Source organism: Oreochromis niloticus, linkage group LG23, assembly GCF_001858045.2.
Source record: "Oreochromis niloticus isolate F11D_XX linkage group LG23, O_niloticus_UMD_NMBU, whole genome shotgun sequence".
Lineage (NCBI taxonomy): Eukaryota > Metazoa > Chordata > Actinopteri > Cichliformes > Cichlidae > Oreochromis > Oreochromis niloticus.
In genome coordinates this window covers 11698122-11723039 of record NC_031986.2, presented here as the reverse complement: position 1 = coordinate 11723039, position 24918 = coordinate 11698122, and the positions used below count along the sequence as shown (strand labels likewise).

The following is a 24918-nucleotide window of genomic DNA, read 5'->3' as shown; positions in this document are numbered from 1 at the left end:
AATGCTGGCAAAACAGAAACTACCTTGGTATTATAACAAACGGCTTGACATTGGTCACACATCCACACTTACAGGTTTCTTTTTCCTCTCTCTTTTTGCTATCTTCACACCGATGTCTCTCTTTCTCGCTGGGCTCTTCTCTCAGTCTTTGTGCTGTCATCCAACAGGTCAGTGTAACACTGAAGCAGGGTTCAGTTATCTATATCACCTATCCACCCATATCAATTGCATTATTCGAGCTGAGTATCAGGCTTCTACTGATGGTGGTCGACATAAGCAGTCCTTTTGACTTTTTCTCACCTTTTTAAATTCATTTTTATTATTATTTATGTCTTTTTGAAGAGAGATCTGGCCACGAAGGCAGCTGAAATTGCAACATATAACATCACAGGTTTATCAAGGTATTTTAAGTAGCCATAAAAGACTGGGTTGATTATAATGTAGGTGCAAAACTTTAGTCATGAAGATACTTGCAAAGTATTTTCTTTATTTTATATATAACCCTTAATAATAATAATAATAATAATTAATTTTACAAATACAAGCAAAGAAATTACATATAAAAGACAGTTTTTGGCACATCATCTCCAATAGCCAGTTTCCCTGAATATGTAACATTAGAGGAACATGAAAAATACTACAAAAATACGTTATTGTTACGACTATTAGTAAAGTTATTTTTAGGGGTGTTAAGATCAAATTTAGGGATGCTTGAGCACCTCTGAAAAGGGTCTAAACTCACCAATGTCCACCACAGACACAGTTTCCAGTATGGTGTCTTACTATTTTAAATAAATCCAGTGTATCCAGGTCCGAGTTGTGAAATGATCATCTCCTGTCTCAGCAAATCTTTTCAAAACAAAGAATATTTTAGTCCAATCTACAGACACAGACTGCTGCTATTACACAACAGGTCTAAAGTTTTACTGCTGCGTGGCTTCAGCTGTCGGCACTTTAATGTCCCGTAAGTGAAACATGCACAGAATTAATTAGCATCAGACCATCCCTATTACCAAAAAAACTCATGTGGTATTACACGACTTACTACAGATATAACAATTCAGATTGTAAACTCATTATGATGCAGTTTTGCATCCATGGGCTGAACAAAGTAAAATAATAGTTTGTTAAATGCATCAGTCATGTGAGATACCGTCACATTAACATTTCTACAAGTCTAAACTGGACAGGATGTTGTTTTAATGTAAAGACAGAAAAAGGATGGAAATAATGTCATTTATTGCTCATGATTACATGATAAAACAGAATTTCCAAAACCTGTAACTATGAACAATACCTTTCGTGAGGTAGACATAAGACAGCAAATAACTTATTTAAAATTGTATGGCTGTACTTAGATCTATGGACGTTTAATTTCTAGACATTCTTTTTCATGCAGATATTTTGACTTGTTAACTGAGCACAAGCGCAGATCGATAACTTGGCCCCATTACATCCACGTACCGAGTGGAAACATCCGCCATGAGAAATGTCTGTGGTCTTTCTGCCAATGGAAGGCTGGACTGTACAACTTTAGGCATGAATCAGTATGTCTAAAGATAACTGAATGATCAAAAACAATCAACAAACCCTGACACAACAATGCTATTATCAAAGAAAATGAAAAAAAAAATAAAATATTTTTGTCAGTGTCACACAGAAAACGATGATGAATGCCCTTTGTTTTACTACCATAAACATGGAGATATACATTAATGCACTACCAGCTCCTCTCTCCTGCTTTAAGAATGTACACATACATACAGCTCAAAATTCAGCTAACAAAACTTTAAATAACAAAACAAAATCCCTGATGACATTAACACCATTCTATTCTTAAGCATATAGTATTCAGCAGGATTCAGAATCAACAGTCACAGAGATACAGTGTCAAGACTGATTTCACTTTTCATGTGTCTCAGGTCATATTATTGCTCCACAGCAGAAGCAGAAATATACAGTCTCCATAGCTTCTTTGACATTAACATTAAAACTGAATAAGCTGGTTTTTCATGAAACTTGGTAGAGAGGTGGAGGAAAGACGGGAAACCCCCCCACCACCACATTTTATTCAAAGGGGACCCATTATGCTTTTCTTGCACCTCCATATTTGTATTCTTAGACTCTAATAGCTCCAATAGTCCAACTCTTTAGTCTAACTTTCCTCTGACTGGCTGCCCAGCAGGTGGAGCAGGTGGGTGGGGTTTCAGTGCTGACTGTGAGAGTTGTGTGACTGAGATAATTAGGGATATCCCCTCTCTTCGACATCATAGAGAGTCACAAATTTGAGCAGTCTGCAACCTGAACATCTGGCTCACAGGAATAATTATACATAAACTGATCTTTTTGCATCTTTGGCGGTCTTTAAATGAGCAAATGTAACAGTACATCTATGAGAGAAAAAGCACAGCAGGTCCCCATTATGTTTAGTTTGTGGGCACATAGTATCATCTGTCTCTTCTCCTGTGCTAATTGTTTTTAGTTTTAGATCATTTGCTAACTCCTGGCATCAAAACCTTGGCTAGAATCTCAACTATTGGATATAAAGTCTAAAAGGTGTGAATACCTCTTCAGTTTCATTAGGCACCTTGCCCTGACCTGTCATTGCACATTCACTTTTAGAAAATCTAGCAATAAATAACACTTTCCCCTTGCTGAGTGTTCAAAACATTTAAAATCACACATTGCCTTTTTACAACCATAACAAAGAATACAAAAAGATTTTTCTTAAAGCAAATAAATTCAGTGCCCGTGGTGTCCTGAGGACGTCGATGGTGGCTGCAGTTTCTCAGACTGGCGATCTTTGGTTTCAGTGTCTGATGATGAATCTGAGTCCTGAGCCTGTTGTTGCTTCAACCACATGTCTGCATACAAACCTCCTTTTTGTAGCAATTCATCGTGTCTAGGATGGAGAAAAGATTGATATTTAAGCATCAGAATCAGTGAGCTGTCGGCTTTCAGCCCCAACGGCGTGTACGTGCCGTCGGGTGAGAAAGCCGAGAGAGAAATCTGATGCGTCGGGTCCGCTCTGTGTTTACGTCTTTGTGTGGAATCTGTTTACCTGCTCTCATTTACTGTTTTAGCTGTTTGGTGGTTGTTGAAATAGTTTTGAGAGCTTTAACCTGAGATTCTGGCAAAATACATTTGTATTTAAAAGTCGATTCAGGACTTAATGAATCGATATCGCTTTATTCAAGCTACTCACCTCCCTCTTCCACTTGCACTTTCAAATGTACACACAAAGGACCACGGGACAACTACAGGACCACGGCCAATCATAGAGGTCCCGCCCCTGACTATCTCTGATTGGGACACACGGGCATGATGTGTGTCAGCTGTTGACCACACGGAGACTTTCACAGTTGCTGGGACTTTGTTTTTGTTTTTTTTACTGGAACAGCTGGTCGCACCATTGCGACCAAGGATTTTTTTTTCCCGGTGCAACCAAGGATTTTATTTAGTCGCACCATTGAAACATTTGGTCGTAGTTGCAACCGAATTGGTCGCACTCTAGAGCCCTGACTATGCTTAAGAGTTGTAACAAAACTAAACAGTTCCAACAGTACCAAAATCAAGCCAGAATAATGCCAGAAGCTTGTTGATGGCTACCCCCAAATTATCATGACACTAATGCTCATGATGACCCTACGTAAACTTTTCACCGATTCCTATGAACCCTTTATTTTTCACAACTGTATGTGTTATGGCAGGAGTTTCATTCAAAACAATAAGGCACACTTACCGTCCTCGCTCAGCAATCCGCCCTTCATTGACAACCAGGATCTGGTCTGCTCCGATGATGGTGGACAGCCTATTACAGTGCAATAACGGACCCACAACTCATCAGTGAAAAAAATGAAGATAGATAAATTCACTTAAAAAAAAAAATACTGACAGTACATGAATTTATTTACCTGTGAGCTACAACCACTGTAGTACGATTGGCACAGACTTTGGCCAGAGAGGCCTGGATGTTGCGCTCTGTCTGTGTGTCCAGGGCAGATGTGGCCTACAGAGAGATAATATTAGAAAACTGCAACGAGTTTACAATAAGTTTACACTTGAGATGACAGTTCAGTCGGATACCTCATCCAGCAGGATGATTTGTGGTGCTTTGAGGATAGTTCTGGCGATAGCCACCCTCTGCTTCTCTCCTCCACTCAGCTTCAGTCCTCTTTCCCCCACCTGGGTATCATAACCTGCCCGACAGAAACACAGGAAGAGGCTGAATATAGAAGAGACTGCAGTTACATAGAGATCACAACCAACTACACTTAACAGGATTTTAAAAATATGGATAACTTCAGAAATATAAATTTAAAAGATCTAAATTTATATTCAGTTTAAATGCCCACGATTTTATTAAAAGTATGGAAAAAAAACTTGAAGTCACAATGCTGAATAAACTGAGGGATTAATGTGCACATTACCATCAGGGAAGGTCATGATTTTATCATGGATATCAGCAGCGACAGCAGCCTCCTCCACCTCCTGGTCACTAGCAGTGGTGCGACCGTAGCGAATGTTATCCCGGATGGTGTCGTTGAACAGCACGGTATCCTGGGGAACCACGCCGATATGAGATCGCAGAGATGTTTGTTTCACCTGAGGAAAGATGATGAAGAGAAAGTAATAAGAAGTCTAGTCTGTGCGATTATAGTAATAACAAAGACTTTATGACTTCTGCAATAAGAGAATTGGCTGATTTGTGTTTTACTGGATTAATGACTTCATTATAATGTAGATTTCATATACAGCTGTCGACAAGTTGCCTGGAAGTTTCAAATATTCCTCACACAGTAGCTCTGATGCCAAACTTCTTACCTTTGATATATCCTGGCCATCAATGCGAATGCAGCCTCCCTGAACATTATAGAAACGGAAAAGCAGTCGAATGATTGTGCTTTTCCCAGATCCCGACGGCCCAACCTGAAAGTATGTTAATAGTCCGTAATGTTAGTAACACCATAACGGCTCAATGCAATGCTGGAAAGCAGGAAACATCTTGTCTCAGACTCACCAGTGCAACCGTCTGTCCTGGAAGAACTGTGAAGGACACATCCCTGAGAATCTCCTTGCTGTAAAACAGTAAAGAAATTTATAAGAGCTATGCAAGAACACATCGAGACTGAAGATTTAATAAAAGAAATCAACGCAAAAATAAGCCAACCCATTTGTGTAGCTGAAGTAAACGTTTTCAAACTCCACTTTCCCCAGTTTAAAGAGAAGGCTTCCTGCATTTACTTCATCCTTCACCTGCATAAAGCAACATATAAAGACCACAAAAAACTCAAAACACATAAAAAAAACACTGATATCAAAGCTCCAAATATTTACCCATTTATAAACATACCTCTTGATCTTCTTCGAAAAGTTGGAACATGTTTTCCATGTCAATAAAGGAAGTCTGGATCATCCTGCAGGGAAAGAAGAGAGAAACCAACAGTTGGTAAAAGGAACAGGAGTCAAACAGAGGTTTGGTTAAAAGCAATACATAATCTCCTAATTTTATTTACCTGTAGTATGTCCCAAACCAGTTGAGTGGGGTGTACAGCTGGATGATGTAGGTACCAAAGAGAACATAATCTCCAACCTGAGGTTAGAGTTGTTTTTATGAAACTTATATATATTTATATTTATTATAGACATCTAACAACATAATTGCATAGTTTTGGAAATGTGGAGAGGCATAATGCAAACCATTATTACAAAGTCAATACCAGAAACGTTCCGTCTGTGACAAAGTATGCACAGAGCAAGGAACCAGCCAGCAGTCCTGCTCCAATGATGGCGTTCTGTGTTTGATTGAGTAAGGCCAGAGATGCCTGGGTTTTATACTCTGATTCCTACAAATGGAGAAGGAAACAACAATTAAATATATGACTCCATTCCTGAGACTACTAAATTAAAAATGTTGTCTCAGTTTTAGTTTTGGTGAAATACAGGAACAAATATCTACATGCAAACCCAATAATATTTGGTTAAATGTCTCTTAGCAAGTTATTTTGCTTATTTTGGAGCCATGATTTAGTGACATAACACCCAACTCTGTCCAAGAATTTAGAGGTAGTCCTCAGCAGCAGAATATTATGGATTGTGTAAATATTGTCCCAGGAAAATCAAAACAGCAAAATCACACAAAAAACACTGAATTCCAACATCCAGTTATTCCATTTTGTCTTTGTTTCAAAATCAAACCTGACATAAATACTCATATTTTCTGGGTTGGCCACCTGGTGTGAGGCAACCTACTAAATTTGCTTCCACTCAGCATCTTAATGCTAAAAGCTATCTCAAAGGTAGCAATAACTAGAAAGACAGTAGCAGAGCAGGTTTGTTCTGACTCCTGTTAAAGTAAACAAAAACAAGCTTAAGAAAAAAAAACAGCAGGGGAAGGTGTGGCAAGCCGTGGAATGCCAAAACCAGCTGATAAATGCACTTACCTGATATTTTAAGATTGCACCCTCAAACCGGCCAACCTCATAGTTCTCTGCATTGTAGTATTTTACCTATGGAACCAGAAAAAACAAATTGAATTTTAAAGTGTATTTTAAGATGAAAGAATAATAAAAAGAAAAGTAAACTTCTTTATGAACCACAAACTTATTTAATGTACCGTCTCAAAGTTTAACAAGGAGTCCACAGCCCTGGACTTGGCAGTGTTATCCATCTGATTCATTTCTCGTCTGTACTTGGTTCTCCATTCAGTGATGATGATCGTCAAGGCTGGCAAACATTTTAATAAGGAATTACTACACAGTCAAAGAGGATCTGAAATCTATCTTAGCCAATGCTGAAGTACATAAATGTTTTGCACACTTGAAGTTTATTTTTCATTATTAAACTGGGTCAAAGTGAAGTTCAACAGGCATAACTTACTGAGGTAGAGGGTCATGCAGATGAAGACAATAAGGCCAAACCAGGCATTGAAAAGAGTGCTGAAGTAGATGATGGCAATGACAATATCAGCAATGGTTGGAAAGATGCTGAACACTATGTAGCTGTGGAAAAACACAGATAACGGAGTTTAATTTTTCTTCAGATTCTAACAGGAGAGTAACATTTAAGGATAAAAAAAATGGCCTAACAGAATCATTCTTTGAGTTGTTAATAATTATTTTGATCCTGTTTGATGCCATCTTACCTGAGCAAGCTATTAATGGAAGCTGTGCCACGATCAATACTTCTCAGTACTTCACCAGTTTTGCGACCCAGATGCCAGCGCAGAGAGAGGGAGTGCAGGTGGCCAAACAGATTGACTTGAACCAGTCGATTGGTGTACTGCTGCACGCGGATCCAGAAGAAAGAACGCATGTTACTGACAAATCCAGAGGAACCTGAAAAGAAGAGAGGTTGGTGGTCAAAATAATGGAGTAGCCTTAATGCTAGTGTGGCATGTGAGGCTGATGCTCATTGTCTATACTGGACATTCATGAAGTCCTACCTGCTCCTCCGCCCTGCATGAACTTAAGCAGGACATAAATACACACTGTAATGGCTACAGTGTGCCAGCTGCTGCCATCAGTCAGTTGATTCACTGAAAAAAGGACACAGACATCAAGGAGAATGAGACAAAATGAGGCTTTCAAGCTGTGATGAAAAAATCAATGAATAAATAAAAAGCATTATGAGATTTTAATCTGACTGCAACCATGAGTGTGAATGACTGAACATTTGAGTCTATAGTGCATGATGAAGAAGACCCATCACTCACCAATATTCTTGTAGTAAATCGGTACAAAGACGTTAATAGCCCTCTCCACTCCCAGCAGCCCCAAACAGAAGAGGACCAGCAGCTGGAGAAACTTGTTGCCTTGCGGCCACATGTAGGGAACAAGCAGACGGATCTTCTTCCAAAAATCCTTCCAGGTGGACTGGTTCTGTTCTGATCTTCCCAACAGGCTCTGACCCAGAAAAAGATATGAAACCATTAAAACAGCGTTAATACGAGTATAAAAGCAAAGCTGCGCATGTGTTTCAATATATAGTGGAAGTGCTCTGTCACTACCTGTCTACCATTTTCTACGTCACGCTCATCTTCATTTATCAGTAGCATGTAAGGTCTTCTTGGCAAGCCTGGAGCTTTGAGACCAATGAAGAAGAGCAGCCCAGTGCTAATGTAGCGCATCATCCACAGGAACAACTGCACCTGAAGTTTTCATAGACATTTAAACACACATCAGCATGGATACAAAACAGCGTTTAACACATTGGTAACAAAATGCTAATAACACAGTAATGTGAATATGCTGAAGACTGTTTTATTGGACAGTTACCATATATCTAGGTAGTTTACTATTACAATATAATTTACTATTAAAATAGCACTTTCATAATGTTGACTTTATGGGATGAAGGATGCAATACAATAACATTTTGCAAAGCAAGTAAAAGTAAAAGCACTTTAAGTTTAGGAAAAAATCAACAACTATATTAAAAAGAAACTTTGCAAAGGACAAAAACTACAAGTCATGCTTAACAATTATGTAGTCAAAAAACTTTAACTCAACTCCTCCCCATGTGGGAGGAGCAAGATCCTGTCTTCTGATTTGATTGGTTAAGAGTGCAGGGTTTAGGAACTGAAAGTCAGACTGAGCAGTGACTTAGCAAAAAAGGTTGTAGCGTGCTTAATGCCCATTTGTTTTGCTTTGTTTACTGGGCGGAAACTTGATACATGAGTCAGACTGCACTGCTCTGAGGAGTGGCTCCAAAGGCAGACTTATCTTTAACCTTTGGCTCATAAAGACTGTTTAAACACACACTGAAGTTTAAACAGTTAAAATGCTGTATACAGGAATGCACTCTACCTACAATCTAAGATCAACCTAACCCTAAATGGGTATGAATGGAAATAAACTGCATAATACAAGGTAAATACAAGTGTAAGCACACATATTTTGAAAGTAGTCTTCACTTCTTTGTTAGGTTCCTGAAACACAACGGTTAAAAAAAAGAATATCTTATGTGAGCGTTCACCTGTTGTGGTTTGTTCTCCAGGCCCCACCACCACTGAGGGCTGTACCAGGAGATAAAAGCCAGGTTCTCAGCACAGAAAGCTACAGCCCAGAACAGCAGCAGGACGGCACTGTGTCCTCTTGTCCGATCCGACACCAGGACCCTGCGCCTCTCCACCCTGAGTAGAGCCATAGCCCAGGCCCATCCCAGGATGGAAAAGCAGCCATACAGTACCACATACCCTGGAAGCTCATCTGCACTCGTGGCTCTCCAAATCATTCCACCCAGAAACTGGATGATCAGAAAGACGTGGAGGACCTGCTGAAAACCATAGAGGCAGGAGCGAGGAATGAACTTGCGTTCCATTTGCGTGCCATACTTTTGGTAGCATATGCAGTGGATGGTGCCAAGGAGGAAGGAGAGGGAGAGCAGGATGGTGGGGACCAGTGTGAAGTAGAAGCAGGGGGCGATGCCTTCATCCACCCAGGTTATGGAGATGGAGGAATTTGCTTCGCAGTAGCTCTGCACAAACACCATGACTGCAGCTAGGAGAGAGAAATCATTTTAAAATCATAGCAGCAAATCCTAACAAAGACATCCCATCTTTACGAGGTATTTTATAGTATACTTAGAAAGAGGAACTGCTTTGGATCTGCTACATTAGGCACTGACTTAGCCGATAGTAGTAAAAAAAAAAATCACCGCGGTACCTGTTATTGCGCTAAATATTGTAGGCAGAGAAGTGCGCAAACACACGGGAAAACAAAGTACATGGTTAGCGTACCAGCTCAGTGGCACAAGAAGCTAATGTGGCTACAAGAAAAGGAAACTTATAAGTATTAGACTACATTTCAGAGGGTCTAGACATAAAATAGTAGGCAGTTGTTGTTAGTTTTTAACATTACCTTTCCCAGGCAGGCAGCTGTCAAGTCCAAACACTGTACACAGTCCACTTGTTAGTAACCGAGGCTACTCCAGGGAGACGAGCGAGTCCTCCGAGCTGTTATTAGCTTGCTTATCGTCTCTAACTGTAGTCCAAACGACCTTTAGTAATGACACCCAGTGCACAATAAATCATAGTCTGTCTGTCATTACTACCACCAGCTGTGTGTAGTCATACTTACAAAGCGGTTGTCCTTGTAATATGTTCACATGTTAAACAACCGCTACCATGACTCGGCAGCATTACGTTACACAACAGCACCTGCTCGCTCTACCGGAACCTCAGCGCCCCCCAGAGGACGTCCACGGAACATGTAGACCAACAGGAGAACGACAGGCTTAACCCGTATCAAGTAGCTTAAAATGATATTTTGAGATATTCAAGTAATTAGCAAGTATTAAATGGGTACAGCAGGTGTGTCAAACGTCACACTGGATTGCTCTGTAAAATGTGAAGGGCATACATTTTGCACTGTGCCCAGTATTTTCATAGGTTTCACACATTTACCACTGATACAGCCTTCTCCTACCATTCATACTACATCAACGCAATTAAGTTACAGATAAGCAAATAAATGCTAAAAAAATGAAAGTGTTTTTTCACTGTGTAATGAGTCAATCATAATAATAGTAATAATTTAAAAAAGGACATTTCCTTTTAATTAAAAAAACCTTTCAGTTTTAATATTACAGGACAGTCTGGACAGTGAGCCACTAGAACTTTTTCTTTATTTTGATTGATTGATTTTTTTAAATTACATTTTTTTTTTAATTTTTTATCTTCTGTACAGTGACATAGGGGAATTTCTCAGGGTCTGGCCCATTTAAGATTAAAGTGGACTGTATGTGGCTCATATCCACAATTTAAGATGAGTTTGATCCCTAATCTAAGTTCTGTCTAAAAATGTGAAAATAAAATGAACAACCTTTTTTCAGTACAGTTGTACTTCTTCAAAATGCACAACATGTATGTAATAAAGAAAGCTATTATGCAATTTTTAACCAAAACTAAACAAAACGTAACCTGAAATAAAAATAAACCACATTAAAAAAACTGTGTATAAGACTTATGAACTAAAATAAAATCAAAATTGACAAGAAATGCAGTCAAATTGTACCATATATTTCCCTACATATGAATGACTGTATCTCAGTTGTTTTTATTTCTGTAATGCTTACGTACTGTTACAGCAGGAGGCATTAGCTGGCCTTGCATGCGTCCGTCATGCAGTTGAACCATCCACAGAAATGCACTTTATAGTTGAAATAGCACAAATGTAACTATGAAATAGTAAAATAAAAGATGAATTCAAATTAAAATGAAATTCCCCATTATGTCTAGCTTATGTGTAATGATTCAAACACAGAAAGTTACTACGAAAATGTACATCTATGAGAATAAAATAGCTAAAGTATGAGAAAATTCACAAACTACTCCTTGTGTCGTACAAAAAGAGCTTATAAAAACTTTAATGAGTACTGTGGCGAGGATGAGCTGACCCTGGAAAGGGGAGGTAATAGCAATACGTGCCACATTATTAATATCAACATACTATGCAGCAGCAACAAGTGTGTTTCTTTCACTTGAAAGTGTAGTTTAAGGTGGTCTAAAAAGCTTACAGGGTTTAGCAAAAAAGAAACGTCCCAAAAGGAAACAGTCCACATGACACCAAATAAAACTTTCAATATATCTGCAGAGAAATGAAAAAATATGGAGCATATCCTGATGGAGTGTAGAAAAGAAAGAGCTTGTGATGACTTGTGGGAGCTTATACTTGTACAGCCGTACACAGAACAGAGGCGGGGATGAAAAAGAGTTAAATCTTATCAAATGGAGCCTTCAGAATGGGCACAAAGAGATGCTAATCTTCTTCATCTACCCCAGGTCTTTTGTGTAAGTGGAAATGGACCTCCTGTCCACCAGCTGCTTGTACCCCCCCAACTCTTTTGTGGCCAGCCCATCACACAACCTTCATCTCTCTCCTTTTACAGCCTCAGCTGGAGCCTTTTAAATCCTTTAGGTGAAGCTTTTCATTTATTCATTCCCACCTTTTGTGATTGTTAACATCTCCTCTCCTCCTTAATTAAAGCACCTTTACTTTCCTCCGTAACCTGCTATTGCACATTCACTTTGAAAACTCCAAATACAGTATTTTGGAGAGACTTGGATTATATTTAAATATGATCAGCTTTGTATAATAAAAAAAACCCCAAAACGATTGTTTTACTTATTAACTGTACAGTGAACACAAGAACGTGCTATGGTCTCTCAGAAATAAAGACAGGCAGAGGTTTAGCATTCTTCATGCTCCTCAATGTAAAATTGCAAAGACTTTGAATATCTCACTATCTACAGTGAACAATATCAGCAAAACATTCAGAGAATCTGGAGAAATCTCTGTGCGCACAGGACAGGATGTTGTATCTGTGATCTTTGGGCCCTCAGACAGCACTGCATTAAAAACAGGAATTCTGTCATGGAAATCACTGCATGGGCTCAGGAACACTCCCAGAAATCACTGTTTGTGAACATCAACAAATGCTCAGAAGCTCATCGGGAGATACTATCCAGAAAGGGAGCCATTTTCTCCAATGTGTTCTGTGTCAGACAAATTTAAAAAATATGGATGGAGAGGGACCATCCGGCTTGTTGTCAGTGTCTCTGACGGTATAGGGGTGCATTAGTGTGCAACTGTTTGCCCTGGAAGAGCAGGACAAACACCTGCACTGTTCCTTCAGAGTCGCCTTGTCTTAAAACAATATCAAAATGCAAAAATGACTATTTGAAGATGGTTTTCCCATAAAACTATCAAAGCAAACATGACCCAACTCACTTCTGTTATCTGAAGGAAAGCTTCATTTTCCCTGTTAAAGCTGAGATTCCCCGCATGTACTTCATCTTGAATCCTGCACAAAGGAACAAATAAAAACGTTGCTTGTCTGTTAAAAATGCTCTTCTTGTTCTTCTTCAGAGAGTTTGAACATGTTTTCCATATCAATGACAGATGGCTCTGTATTCGAAAAAGAAATCACAGTGCTTCAGTAAACACCAATGCACCTGACAATCTGTGCTACTAACATTTTTCTGTATTTTCAATTTCATTTTAAACTACAAAGAAGACATTTTAAGACAGAAAATGATTTTTTTCTTCTTCTGTTATTTTTCTGCCGCATTGCATTATAGTCTTGTTGAATCTTTGTCCTGCACAGCTGCTGCACACTGCTTTTCAGTGTGTCACATGATGACTTTGCAGTAAACAATACAGTGAATGAAATTTCCGCCTAAGGCTGTAAACAAGTCTAAAAATGGCTAACTCACTACACAGCTGAGTCTGCCTTTCACATTTTGCACTTGGCACTTTAATGGCACCACCTCGAGTCTGGTCGGCCTGTTCCTGAGTCTCTGCCTCAACACTAGCCCCAGGCCCCCGTCACAAGGACTGTTCCTAAATCAGCTGCAGTTTTATCTCTTCCTGAATCACAGAATGTACTTCCTGCTCTGCAAATTGTTTCTGAATCACAGCCTACAAACAAGTTCGGACAGGTTTGAGTCACCTGACCTTCCTTATCTTCCTGAATTTCACTGACACCTCCCATCTTCTTGAGTCAGAGTCTGCTGCCGTTCCTGTTACAGAAACTGCTCCTAAATAAGATTTCTTTTAAAAAAGGCCCTTGGGTTGACCGACATGAAGACAGCTTCTGCGTCTGTTCATCATTTAGCTTCCAGCCTCCTTCACACATGCCATGATAATCAATGCAACTGCCATTAACTCCCAGCACAAGGTGCTTTTGTCATTCACACTAATGTATTATCCTGTTCCAGGGCCATCTTAGCCACTATTGGAAGAGGTACCATGGTCACTGCCTTCCAGTACATCCCAGTTTTACATCCCAGATGCCAGCACAGAGAAAGGGTTTGCAGGTGGGCTAACAGATTCACTTGAACCAGCCAGTTGGTGGAGTGTTTTATTTTCTTAACTCTGCCTCAACTGCATGAACAATCACACGTTTGCCAAACTGTCTGAACAATCAGAGGTACCTTCTCCCAAAAACCCTGCCAGGTAGACTAGTTCTCTTCTGATCTTCCCAACAGGCCCTGTCACAAACGTATTAGTGCTTAAAACTGCATTAGACAGAGTAAAGCAGCAATGAAAATACAATTAACTTGGCATCTGTCCACTGTTATCTGTCTGCTACATATCTCCCGCTCGTCTTCATCTCCTTGGCAAGCCCGGAGCTTTGAGACCAGAAGAGCAGAAGAGCAGGCGCATTAGCCACAGGAACAACGGCACCTCAGGGGTTCAGAGACCATCACGCACAGATCTGTATAGATACAGAACAGCAGTTAAACCGCGTGTTAACAGAGGACAGATGTTAATGCAATGCTCATAATGTGTGTGATGTGCAATATGGGACAGTAAAAGCATTATGAGCATGGGAAAAATCAAACAGTAGAAAAAACTAAACTACAACTACTATAAACTACAAGTCATGCTTACAATTATGTAACCTTCAGGTTTCACTTAAGGCTTGGAACTCAGTGTTGAGGCACTAAGGTCCTGTCCTCTGATTTGATTGGTTAACAGGGATTCAGGACCTGAAAGTCAGACAGAGCAATGACTCAGTAAAAAAGGCTCCAATGTGCTTATTTTGCATCACGCTTTGATTTGCTTTGTTGGGCTGATACTTCATACATAAGACAGGTTGCACCAGCTTTGAGGAGTGGCTCCACAGGGGACACTTTTATAAAGGCCTTTACTAAAGAACATTTGACCGATTAAGACCGTTTAAACACACACTGACAGATTTCATTATTATGATGCATATAGGTGTGCACTTTCAGATCAACATTTGACAAATAAACTTAGCTTACCTGAATCTTAACAGGCTAGGAGTACTACTGTAGTTTGCATATTTTGACCAAATCCTTTTAGTAAAAGTCTTCACTCTATTTTTGGGGGATTTTTTTAAAACATGTCCAGCAAATGAAAGCATTCACCCCTGTCTGACTGGTCTCCGATTGATCACCACCATTGGACTGTACCAGGAGATACAAATCAGAAAGCTTAGGAGGTGACGAGACACATCTGGAAATTAAAGAAATAAAATTAGAAGATAGATTGCTCCAAAGGCGCAAGCTCTTGCGTTCTTATATTATGCCAGGTTACGTGTGCAGTTGCAACATAATCTTATCATGTGACCTTGTTAGATAAATGTCTGCACTGAAAGGCAGCAACAAAAGTAGAGCATCAGTAGGTAACCTTGTAAAAATAGTGTCTAAGAGTGTCTATGCTGCCATGCCATCCCTCTGCACCTGCCACAGAGGGAGAGCCTTGACCCAGACCAAACTATCATGAATAGTGTAGTCATAACCAGCAGTCATAAAAAAGGCTGCAACTGAAAAAAGCAACATTACAAGCAATATTTCTGTCACCATAATCCAAGAGGGATAAAAAATTGTTTCCCTCTATGCATCCTTTTATAGTGTAGAGCAGGGATGGGAAACATAAGGCCCAGGTTTGGCCTGGCCTGGCAAAGACTCCAATCTGTCCCACTGGACAGCTTTGAAAAATCTGAAGGAGGGCATAAATTTTGGACATTTGACTGAATTTCATAAGCTTTACAGCTTTTCCTACTGATAAAGACCTCCCCCATGACTATTCTTAATATGCCAACACAATTAAAACACAAGAAAAACAGTTAAGAAACGTTTTTTCACTATCTAGAAATTTCAGTTTTTTACATTTTAATGCACTTTTTACAGTGGCCCCACATAAAAAAACAAAACAAAAACATATTCTGTGAATTACAGGACAGCCTGGGCGATGGTACTCAAGGAATCTTACTCATTTCTTTCTTACAAGTTAAGCCCGAAGAGTCATGCTTACACATTCATTTCATTTTCTGCAGCAGCATGTCTTTACCAAGCACCAAAACCAGGACTTCTTCTTTTTTTCATATATTAGTATAACTCAGGGATTAAAAGCAAAGTTAAACTTCACTTTGACAGAAATGGTAGTTTCACTGGTCCAGTCCACTTAAAATGAAAGCGGGCTGCATGTGGCCCATGATGTAAAATGTTTTTTGTAGAGGAAACAAAATGAACACCTGCAAAAGAAATACAAATCCATATATTTACATTTCTTTGCTTTCTGTTTCAGCCACACGTTCGACATATGGTATGTACAACAAAACTAAAATAGATTTATATTACAACTGATCTATCAGCTGTCCCTCACATTTGGACTATAAGATGCCTCCTTCAGCAGTGATGTATTTGAAGGCACCACTACCTTTACCACTAAATTCTAATTCAGGCTTTGACAAATCACGAACAGGAGTTGAAGTTTTGTCTGTTGCTTACAGCTGTTTGCAGGAGTCTTTACACAGAGATCATCATATTTGCTGTATCAGACAGCAGCAGAAGTCTCCCCTGAGCCTTTCTAAAGTGAGAGCGTTCTATGAGTTCATGCTCAGTGGTTCATACATTATTGAAAACTATCACATGATTGGTCGACATGAAAATGACACACAAGTGAAAACAAATGAACAAACAAAACACCAAAATAGCATCAGTTTTTGATGTTTTCAGTATGTGACTTGGATAGGAGAGCAACCTTTATTAGAAACTCTGTTTCATGGTTTCCAGATGCTTCGTGTCTCACATTAAAAAGGGTTGTAATAGATTTTAATGATTTCCTGCAATGTTACAGGGTGGTCAGTAGATGGCACTAAATACAAAGGTATAATCAGGAAACTCGCGTCATCAAGTGTTCAAAACTTCGATGATGATGCTCACATAGGGTGAAAAAACACTGTGGGAGATACTGGGTGACTGATGGCATTATGTCAGCATGTCCCTTCAGACTAAAAGAATTATGAAACTCAAATACTTTAAAAAGGAGCAACATCTTGTGGTGATGAGAGGGTCAAAGTAAAGAGTCTTTCTCCTACCATGTATTCAGAATTTAGTAAAAAGTGGAGGAGACCTGGCTCTTGTGACCTTCCTATGGGCATGAACAGAAGACTCTTAAGAATAAAGGCCTGTGTGTGTGTGTGTGTGTGTGTGTGTGTGTGTGTGTGTGTGTGTGTGTGTGTGTGTGTACCCCCATATGAATGCAGAAAAAAAGGATTTCCTGATGGAGTGTACAAAAGAAAGCAAAAAAGATGTGAAGTGATATTTTGGTGGGGGGCTGACACTCACACACGCACACATGGAGCAGAGGCCGGGATGAAAAAGGGGTAAATCTTATCATTTAGAACCTTCACAATGGGCATAAAGAGCTGCTAATCTGCTTCATCTCCCCGGTCCTTTTGTGCGAGTGGAAATGGACCTTCTGTCCACCGACCGCTTGTCACCCCGCTCTTTTGTCCTCCGGTGGATGTGATGGCCTGCCCATCACAAGCCTCATCTCTCTCCCCCTTTTGTGGGGACCCGCGCATACAGCCCTCAGCTGGAGTCCTGTAAGTCCTTTAGGTGTCTTTTCTTTTATCAAATCCTACGTTTTCTCTCATTCTCCTTTATTCTTCTTTGTTTGCCAGAGGCTGCCTGACACGTATGGATTGTAACAGGCGGGGATAAGACGGATGTGTATGCCAATCTAAATCCGTTGATTTAGTGAGAAGAGAATATTGGTGGTGTTAGGAGTGCTACATCCGATCTCATTAGTACTAAGGGCGATCAATAAAGCTTTTGGGTCTGCTGAATGCAGCGTTCACTGAAGGACTGTGCTTTGTGAGTTTGTTCTTTGCCTCGTGCTCACTGGCAGATGACCTTTGCTACCTTTAATACTCACAAATCACCCGTGATCTATTGGGTGGCAGGACTGGCAACCAAGACAGCCTCTTCATATAGTGGATTTAGTCTGGCAAGCATCTACTTTGCTTTTCAGCAAGGTGCTTAGGTACTTACTCCAAGTTGTATACTTCCAGCACCTGATGACTATGAACCTGTTTTTAAAGAGGCAAGCACTTCTGTCAGAACCAGCACTCAGTTCAAAATCACATGCAGAATTTCTCCCTGAAAAGACAAGCGTGCCAAAATTTTTTTTATTTTTTTGGTTAAAACATCTGGTCCAGAGGCTTCCTTGCTGACGCTAGTCTGCAGGGAAAAAAGGGAACTTTCCATTCATGAATTTTTCAACCTGCTCCGTCACTGTGGTACTTAGGCGAACGGCCCCGCCTGCAGTTTCTGTGCTGAGTTGTGGTTTGCTCGTCTCACGGATTCTTTGTCATTTTTTTTCTGATACTTTATAAATGTAGCTCAAGCCTTTTACACAGATGACTAGCTTCCCAGCACTTGGGGTTGATGACCTCCAGAGGAAGCAATGTTCGAAAAAGAGCTTTCCACTTGGAAGGACCTGGACTGAGCTTGACATTGTGTCTCCGAGGTTGAGCATGAACTATCTGACCCTGGCGGCCCACTGAGAGCAGTTCAGCCACCTTTTCTACAGTGAGGAGAACAGCGCAGAGGATAAGATCTGCTGTCAAACTGCTCTTGACAAACACAAAGGGACTCACTCCACTGCTACTGAACTGAACCCTTGCCACAGTCCTCTATTTAAAGCAAGGGGGGGGGGTCGGGGTGAAAGCCAGCATGTGAGTGAGAAGTGGTGGAGAAGGACAGAGGAGAGACAGAGAGAGAGGCATTGTGTGAAAGATAACTCAGGTTAAAGGAGCTACAGTGAGCCAACAGTGTGAAAAATCTGTCAGAGACACAGTGACAAACACTGTGACAAACATTGAGGCAGAGACGCGTCTTTAGAGAAGATGCACAATCCCAGAAGTAGTCTATTTACACATTCCAGGTACAACAGAATGAAAAACTATAGCAGGATCTTGTTTCTCCACCCCCCTACACACAAACACATGGATATGCAAGATATGCATGGATATGCAAGCATATTTAGACGTGGTTTCCAAGGTGAAAATGATGTATATGGCAATCTGTGATGCTGACGGGCACCTTTAAAAAATCATCTTACAGTCCTTTTACCACAAGGGGCAGTCCCAGATTGTGGCAACAGGGCAACACATGTAGCTTCCTTAATATGCAGATTATCAGAGCATTAATCAATGAAATGGCTTATTGTGTGTGTTATGCACTCAAACCTCAAGGCTGATATGCAATATGCATAAGATTTTATGACAAACAGTCAAATAAATATTATTGTGTAAGACTCACTGGAGACTATACTGTAGCCATAGTCAATGCTTTATAGCAAGTAGCAGAATCAATCTGATGAACCCCTTTCCTGCAAGAAGCAGGAAACTGTTTCAGCTTTCTGCTAACTATAATAATTCAATTCTCTGAATATTTTAAAGATTAATTAAAGTGCAGCTGAAAATTGAAGACAAAATAAAAGTAAGACGCAAATACAAAAACACTAAAGTCAAACCGCCCCCCACATTACTCAAGTGGTAAACAAAGACACTGAACCATTTAATGGAGATTACATTTCCAAGGTGGTCTCAGTCTCCACAGCACAGGTTGAACAGTCGTCTGCTTTCCCCTCCTTACAGTCACAGATTTGTGGATATGGGGGGAGGTGTCGACATTTTAGCTCTTTGATGAGTAAAACCAGCTCCTCGTGTGCTCCAATGGCCTGCTGCAAATGTCGTGAGGTTGATGTGTTTGACCTTCAGATAATGCAACTTCTGCCAAATCCGCAACACCACAGTGAACTGCAGAGGCTTTAACGTGACCGTGTCCGACTCCGAATGCCACGAGATGGTTGGTGAAGCAGAAAAAAAGGGGGGAAAAAAGAGGAATCTTCAATCTCAGTGACTGTGAAATAACTATGGCATGATCCTGGTTGGGTAGCTCTAAACACCCTCAGGTTAACTAAAAAAAAGAGGGTGGGCATTTATATTATATTATATTATATTATATTATATTATATTATATTATATTATATTATATTATATTATATTATATTATATTATATTATATTGATCACATAACTGTCAGTTTTGAGTTTAGTTTGCATTGTTCGATGACAATAATGTAAAGTTCTTGTGTTAGTATTTAGTTAGGGTTTAGTTGAGTGTTATTCTACTTTATGTTTTATCCTTGTCTCCATATTTATGAGTCTTCTCCTGCCTTTTGTCTAGTTTGTCTTGTTCTCTATGTATAATGTTTAAGTTATGCCCGTGTCTTCGTCTTCCTTATCTGTTCCCATTTAGCTTGTGTGTTTCGCGCCTTCCTAGTCTGTCATGTGTTTTATGTCTGCGTGTTCCATTTTCCATTGTCAAGCTTGTGTTATCATGTTGTGATGGCCAAACCCATGGCCACACTCTAAAGGCGGTAACTCTTGTATTTTCATTTCTTCATTTGAACACAGTAACACACTTTAGTTTCCAATAACTTGATTGATTAGTTTGGATACATTTGTTCTATTTGTAGCATTGCACATTTAGTTTACTTATGTATTCCTGTTCTTCCTCTGTTCAGTGTTGGTGCGTCTGTTTTCCTCCCTTCACGTTATTTCGGGTTTCAGGTTATCTCCTGATTCTGTTTAGGTCCATGTTCATGTTTCATGTTCATGTTTTTTCATCACAGTTTCTCGCATGCACCTGCTCGGATTCATGTTCATGGTTTTTTTTGTCATAGTTGTCATAGTCATACCTAGTTATTCCCAGTATAGGTTTTAGTTTTCGCGCCTGTTTGCCGTGCCTTGTTTTGTGTTCATGATTTTTCAACCTAATAAATGGTTTGCTTTTTGTTAAGATTCAGTTCCATCTCTCCCTTGTCTGCTTTTGGGTTCATATTGCAATCACATCAGCCACCGTGACAATAAACTTATTTTGATTTTTAACTTTCTTTATTTTTTCAACAATATTATGTATATATAAACATTTTGCATCTTACAATATAAAGCCTGGATCCTGCACCTATTGCACTTTGAACTTGAACTGTGTTGTCTATTTATTGTAGATTGTACTACTTGAATTCATTATCCTGGTGATATAACACATTAATTCTCCATTTGGAATCAATACAGTATATAATACAGTATCTAATAAAGTATCTGTCTATCCATCTATATAGCTATTGAATTGAACTGGAGTGAATGGAAGAAAATTAAATAATGGATTTCATGTTTATGTTAATATATCTATGTTATAACAGTGGCGACTTGAGACATCTGTTTGGCGCTATATGAAGAGAATTAAATAAAATTGAAATGAATATTATGTTAATTGTATTTATACATTTTATGTATATATTTTATACATTTGGATGAGACACTGTCAGTGTGCTGTTATATAACTGAGGTATTTTTAAGGCCTGACTTGTGGCATTGATGCCCATTGCTTTACTGTCCTGTTGGATGTGTATGTGTGCTATCCCTTGTATCTGACATTTGATTGGGCATCACTGTGTTGCTATGGCATGATCCTGGTAGTTGTTGTTATTAAAACAATAACAATAACAAATTCAAACATTGCTGCATTCTTCTGTAACTGAGGATTCCAAACCTGCACTCAGTCTCCTCATTACACTGGTACTGAACAGACACAACACTGAAGCTCTTGCAAACTTCAACTGCAACTATCTGACACAAATCTGCGACTGACAGCAAGCACAGAAACTTCAAACAAGTCCCTGAAGTAAGGACTGAAAGATTTACTTTTAAACAATAATGATTAAGACCTTTTTCGTAAGGTTTCTTTTACCTTGATTGCCAGCTGTTACTGTTTTTATCTTCATTTCTTTCATATTTGTCCACCTAAACAATGCTTTAATGATACAGTTTGAGAAGTTTGATAGTAATTTATCAAACTGACTTGAAAATGTATGACAACTGTCCTGTAATGTTACACAGAGAAACCAAATCCTGCGTCTTTGCCGTGACAGACGCCTAAAATGGCTCGAGCTGTGGTAAGTTACCCTTCACTGTGTCTGTTTCTCAACACTAAATTGTGTGAATTTTTAAAGAAAAATCCAACAACAACAACAATAATAATATGTAACAGAGCAAAATGTCAGATGACTTGAATGTTCCTCTGCAACACAAGATCCCTTTGGCTCAAAGTCTGCCTCCTCCACAGACAAAGGAGAAGCACCCAGACTCATCCAACGAAGACCGCTGTGCTCTGGAGAGTGAATTTCCCTCTTACATGTTTAGACCGATCAGCGCACCTGCATGTGAGGTCCCAAGTCCTCCACCTGCTGATGCCTGGTTTCAGTCAAAGGACACAGATAAGGTCATGCATCCAGACTTTAAAAATGATCGTTCATCCCTGGATGACGAAGTGGCCTTTTTTATGTGTCCCAGTGATGTTCCTCTGCCCCCGAGACCTCCACCCACTGCAGAGTTACGTCTCTGTAGAAAACGCCGATATTCAAGCGTTTTTTCTGTGGATGATGAAGAGGAACATTTAAAGCCTAAACGCATGAGGCTGATGAGTTGGGATGTTCCACTGTCTTCAAGTCCTCCACCTGCTGATGCCTGGTTTCAGTCAAAGGACACTGACAAGGTCATGCATCCAGACTTTAAAAATGATCGTTCATCCTTGGATGACGAAGTGGCCTTTTTCATGTGTCCCAGTGATGTTCCTCTGCCTGTGAGACCTCCACCCATTGCAGAGTTACGTCTCTGTAGAAAGCGCACATATTCAAGCGTTTTTCCTGTTAATGATGAAGAGGAACATTTAAAGCCTAAACGCATGAGGCTGATGATCAGTGATGTCTCCACTGTCTCCACTGTCTCCAAGTCCTCCACCTGCTTTCCTGTTTGCTTTCCTTGTCCTGAAGATAAGAGGTCTGATTTGATGCCTCTCAGCTGATTTTCCTTGTGTTGATGATTAAATGTGTTTGTAGTAATAAATAAATTTTTGAGCAAATACATGTTGAGATGATTTGGTTGCTTATGAGTGTTATAATTATGCAAACAGCATTATTAGTGATGAACTTAACTTTTCTACACATTTCCTCCATGAGCTATTTTGATGTCTATTTTGAAGATCCACTCACATTATTATTAAATATGCATATTCTCAGTAGAGTATACAGTCATATTTGAAGGAGGAATAAATTAAATTGTACCAGATACTAATTAACACGTCACCTCAACATAAACCACTTAAATAAAGCAGGCATTAGTGGAGTGCACAGATGGGAAAAATGGCTATATACACTCAAAAAAGAACTATTTAAATGAACATTAAAAAATCATGGAAAGAATTTCCACATGATTAAATTGCTTTATTTTAGCATCATGCAATTCTGTTATTCCAAGTTAATGTACCGAAGTTGGACCAACTTGATTAATGACAGATGAATCAACTTATTTACTGCATTTGAATCCAATATAATTTAAAAGTTTTTATCCAACTTAAAGGGTTTTGTTCCAACTCAACTCAGCAGGTTTTCTCCAACTAATTTGCTAAATTTGGTTCCAACTTAAGTTAACTGAGTTGAACCAATTCATACAAATTACGTTAGTCGAACAAGTGTTTAATGTTAATAGAAAGCCATTTAATAACGTGGAAATTCTTTCCATGATTATTTTAAGTTCATTTAAAGAGTAATTTTTGGGAATGTTTAACAAAGTCTAGAGTCTGGTTAACATGCATACACTATTACTAAATCTAAAACTTAAATAAAAATGTGTCATACAGATGTTTTTTTCCTCCAGTTTATTGGATTTATAACAAATTTCACATAAGGTGTGAAACAAACATAAAATGCAAGTGCAAGTTACATCATAGATAAATGATAGTGGACATAGTGGTAACTTAACCTGTTAAAACCATTTGTTAACCACAATGAATGGCTGAATCAGGTGATTTTCTGATTATTCAAAAATCATTGGGGAAGCTGCATGTAATTAGTGTGAGAAAAAAGGACATTTTGCCAGGATGTGCAGAAATAAAAAACTGTGTGATGTCAATGTTGCAACAGTTTCAGAGAACGGCGATACAGATGATGAGGTCGCTTTCTTGGGTTCCCTCTCTGTGGAAACCAAAGAGAGTCCACGGGTAACAGAGATACATGTGGACAAATGTAACACACTCTTTAAAATCGACACCGGAGCAGATGTCACAGCAGTCCCAGAGACTTTCTACGCACAGCATCAGTTGGGGAGATTGGATAAGTCTAAGAGGGCTCTGCAAGGCCCAGGAGGAACACGTCTGAAGGTAAAAGGCATGTTCACAGCCACTCTCAGCAAGAACAACCACAAAACCAAAGAAGACATTTATGTCGTACAGGGTTTATGCACACCGCTGCTGAGCGGGCATGCTGCAGTGGCACTACAACTGGTTGACAGAGTGATTCATATTTGCTTAGACTCCATTGATGCTGTCAAACAAGAATTCCCAAAGCTTTTCAGCGGACTAGGAAAAATGGAAGGGGAGTACAATACTGTTCTGAAACCAGGGGCACAGCCGTTTTCCCTCTGGACCCCTTGGCAAATCTCTCTTCCACTCTTACCAAAGGTTAAAGAGGAGCTGGACTGTATGGAGCAGCAGGGTGTCATTTCCAAGGTGGAGGAGCCCACTGATTGGTGCGCGCCTATGGTGGTGGTTCCTAAGCGCACAGGCAAGGTGAGAATATGTAGCGATCTCATGGAACTAAACAAATATGTCATGAGAGCGAAACATCCACTCCCTTCAGTAGAACACACACTAGGACAGCCTGCAGGAGCAAAAGTGTTTTCAAAGCTGGATGCCAATGCAGGATTTTGGCAGATTCCCCCATCCAGGGCTTCCTCTTTGCTCACGACTTTTATTACACCTTTTGGTCGGTATTGTTATAATCGTCTGTGCTTCTCATCAGCCCCAGAACACTTCCAGAAACGATGGCACGCATTCTTGAGGGCTTCGAAGGAGTTCTCTGCCAGATGGATGATGTGCTCATCTGGGGGACGTCACAAGCAGAGCATGATGAGACATTGAAAAGCACTGGTTCGACTGCAGGAGGCTGGAGTAACATTGAACGACAAGTGTGAGATCTCCAAGAACAGGATCAAGTTCCTGGGGCAGGTCATTGAGGCATCGGGGGTTAGCGCAGAT

The 24918-nt window shown here is 39.7% G+C and overlaps 1 protein-coding gene and 2 long non-coding RNA genes across 3 annotated transcripts; 1 reads left to right on the top strand and 2 right to left on the bottom strand.

Annotated features, from left to right (window-relative positions):
- Nucleotides 1-1222: 1222 nt before the first annotated feature.
- On the bottom strand, nucleotides 1223-10241 carry LOC100696961 (ATP-binding cassette sub-family B member 6, mitochondrial). Its single transcript, XM_019351906.2, has 21 exons — nucleotides 10080-10241; nucleotides 9861-9999; nucleotides 8977-9500; nucleotides 8009-8149; nucleotides 7715-7904; nucleotides 7445-7537; nucleotides 7145-7337; nucleotides 6880-7001; nucleotides 6617-6726; nucleotides 6444-6509; nucleotides 5721-5846; nucleotides 5517-5593; nucleotides 5354-5417; nucleotides 5171-5256; nucleotides 5021-5078; nucleotides 4825-4929; nucleotides 4431-4605; nucleotides 4087-4199; nucleotides 3915-4009; nucleotides 3743-3811; nucleotides 1223-2902 (listed from the first exon to the last, which is right to left on the bottom strand). The coding sequence occupies exons 3-21, from the start codon at nucleotides 9490-9492 to the stop codon at nucleotides 2743-2745; spliced, it is 2559 nt and encodes an 852-aa protein (XP_019207451.1). The 5' UTR covers nucleotides 9493-9500; nucleotides 9861-9999; nucleotides 10080-10241; the 3' UTR covers nucleotides 1223-2742.
- Nucleotides 10242-13577: 3336 nt separating this feature from the next.
- On the bottom strand, nucleotides 13578-14980 carry LOC112843856 (uncharacterized). Its single transcript, XR_003216391.1, has 3 exons — nucleotides 14771-14980; nucleotides 14397-14494; nucleotides 13578-14220 (listed from the first exon to the last, which is right to left on the bottom strand). It is a non-coding gene; the product is annotated as an uncharacterized LOC112843856 (long non-coding RNA).
- Nucleotides 14981-21148: 6168 nt separating this feature from the next.
- On the top strand, nucleotides 21149-22267 carry LOC112843724 (uncharacterized). Its single transcript, XR_003216193.1, has 3 exons — nucleotides 21149-21510; nucleotides 21726-21781; nucleotides 21952-22267. It is a non-coding gene; the product is annotated as an uncharacterized LOC112843724 (long non-coding RNA).
- The last annotated feature ends 2651 nt before the right edge of the window (nucleotides 22268-24918 follow it).

What these genes read in the sequence shown, in the direction of transcription:
- LOC100696961 (XM_019351906.2), bottom strand. Translation starts at nt 9,492, where the DNA reads ATGGTGTTTGTGCAGAGCTACTGCGAAGCAAATTCCTCCATCTCCATA. An exon ending in CCTTGTTAAACTTTGAGACG is followed by an intron (nt 6,510 to 6,616) that starts GTACATTAAATA and finishes CTGGTTCCATAG; the next exon opens with GTAAAATACTACAATGCAGA. An exon ending in ACAGTGGTTGTAGCTCACAG is followed by an intron (nt 3,812 to 3,914) that starts GTAAATAAATTC and finishes GCACTGTAATAG; the next exon opens with GCTGTCCACCATCATCGGAG.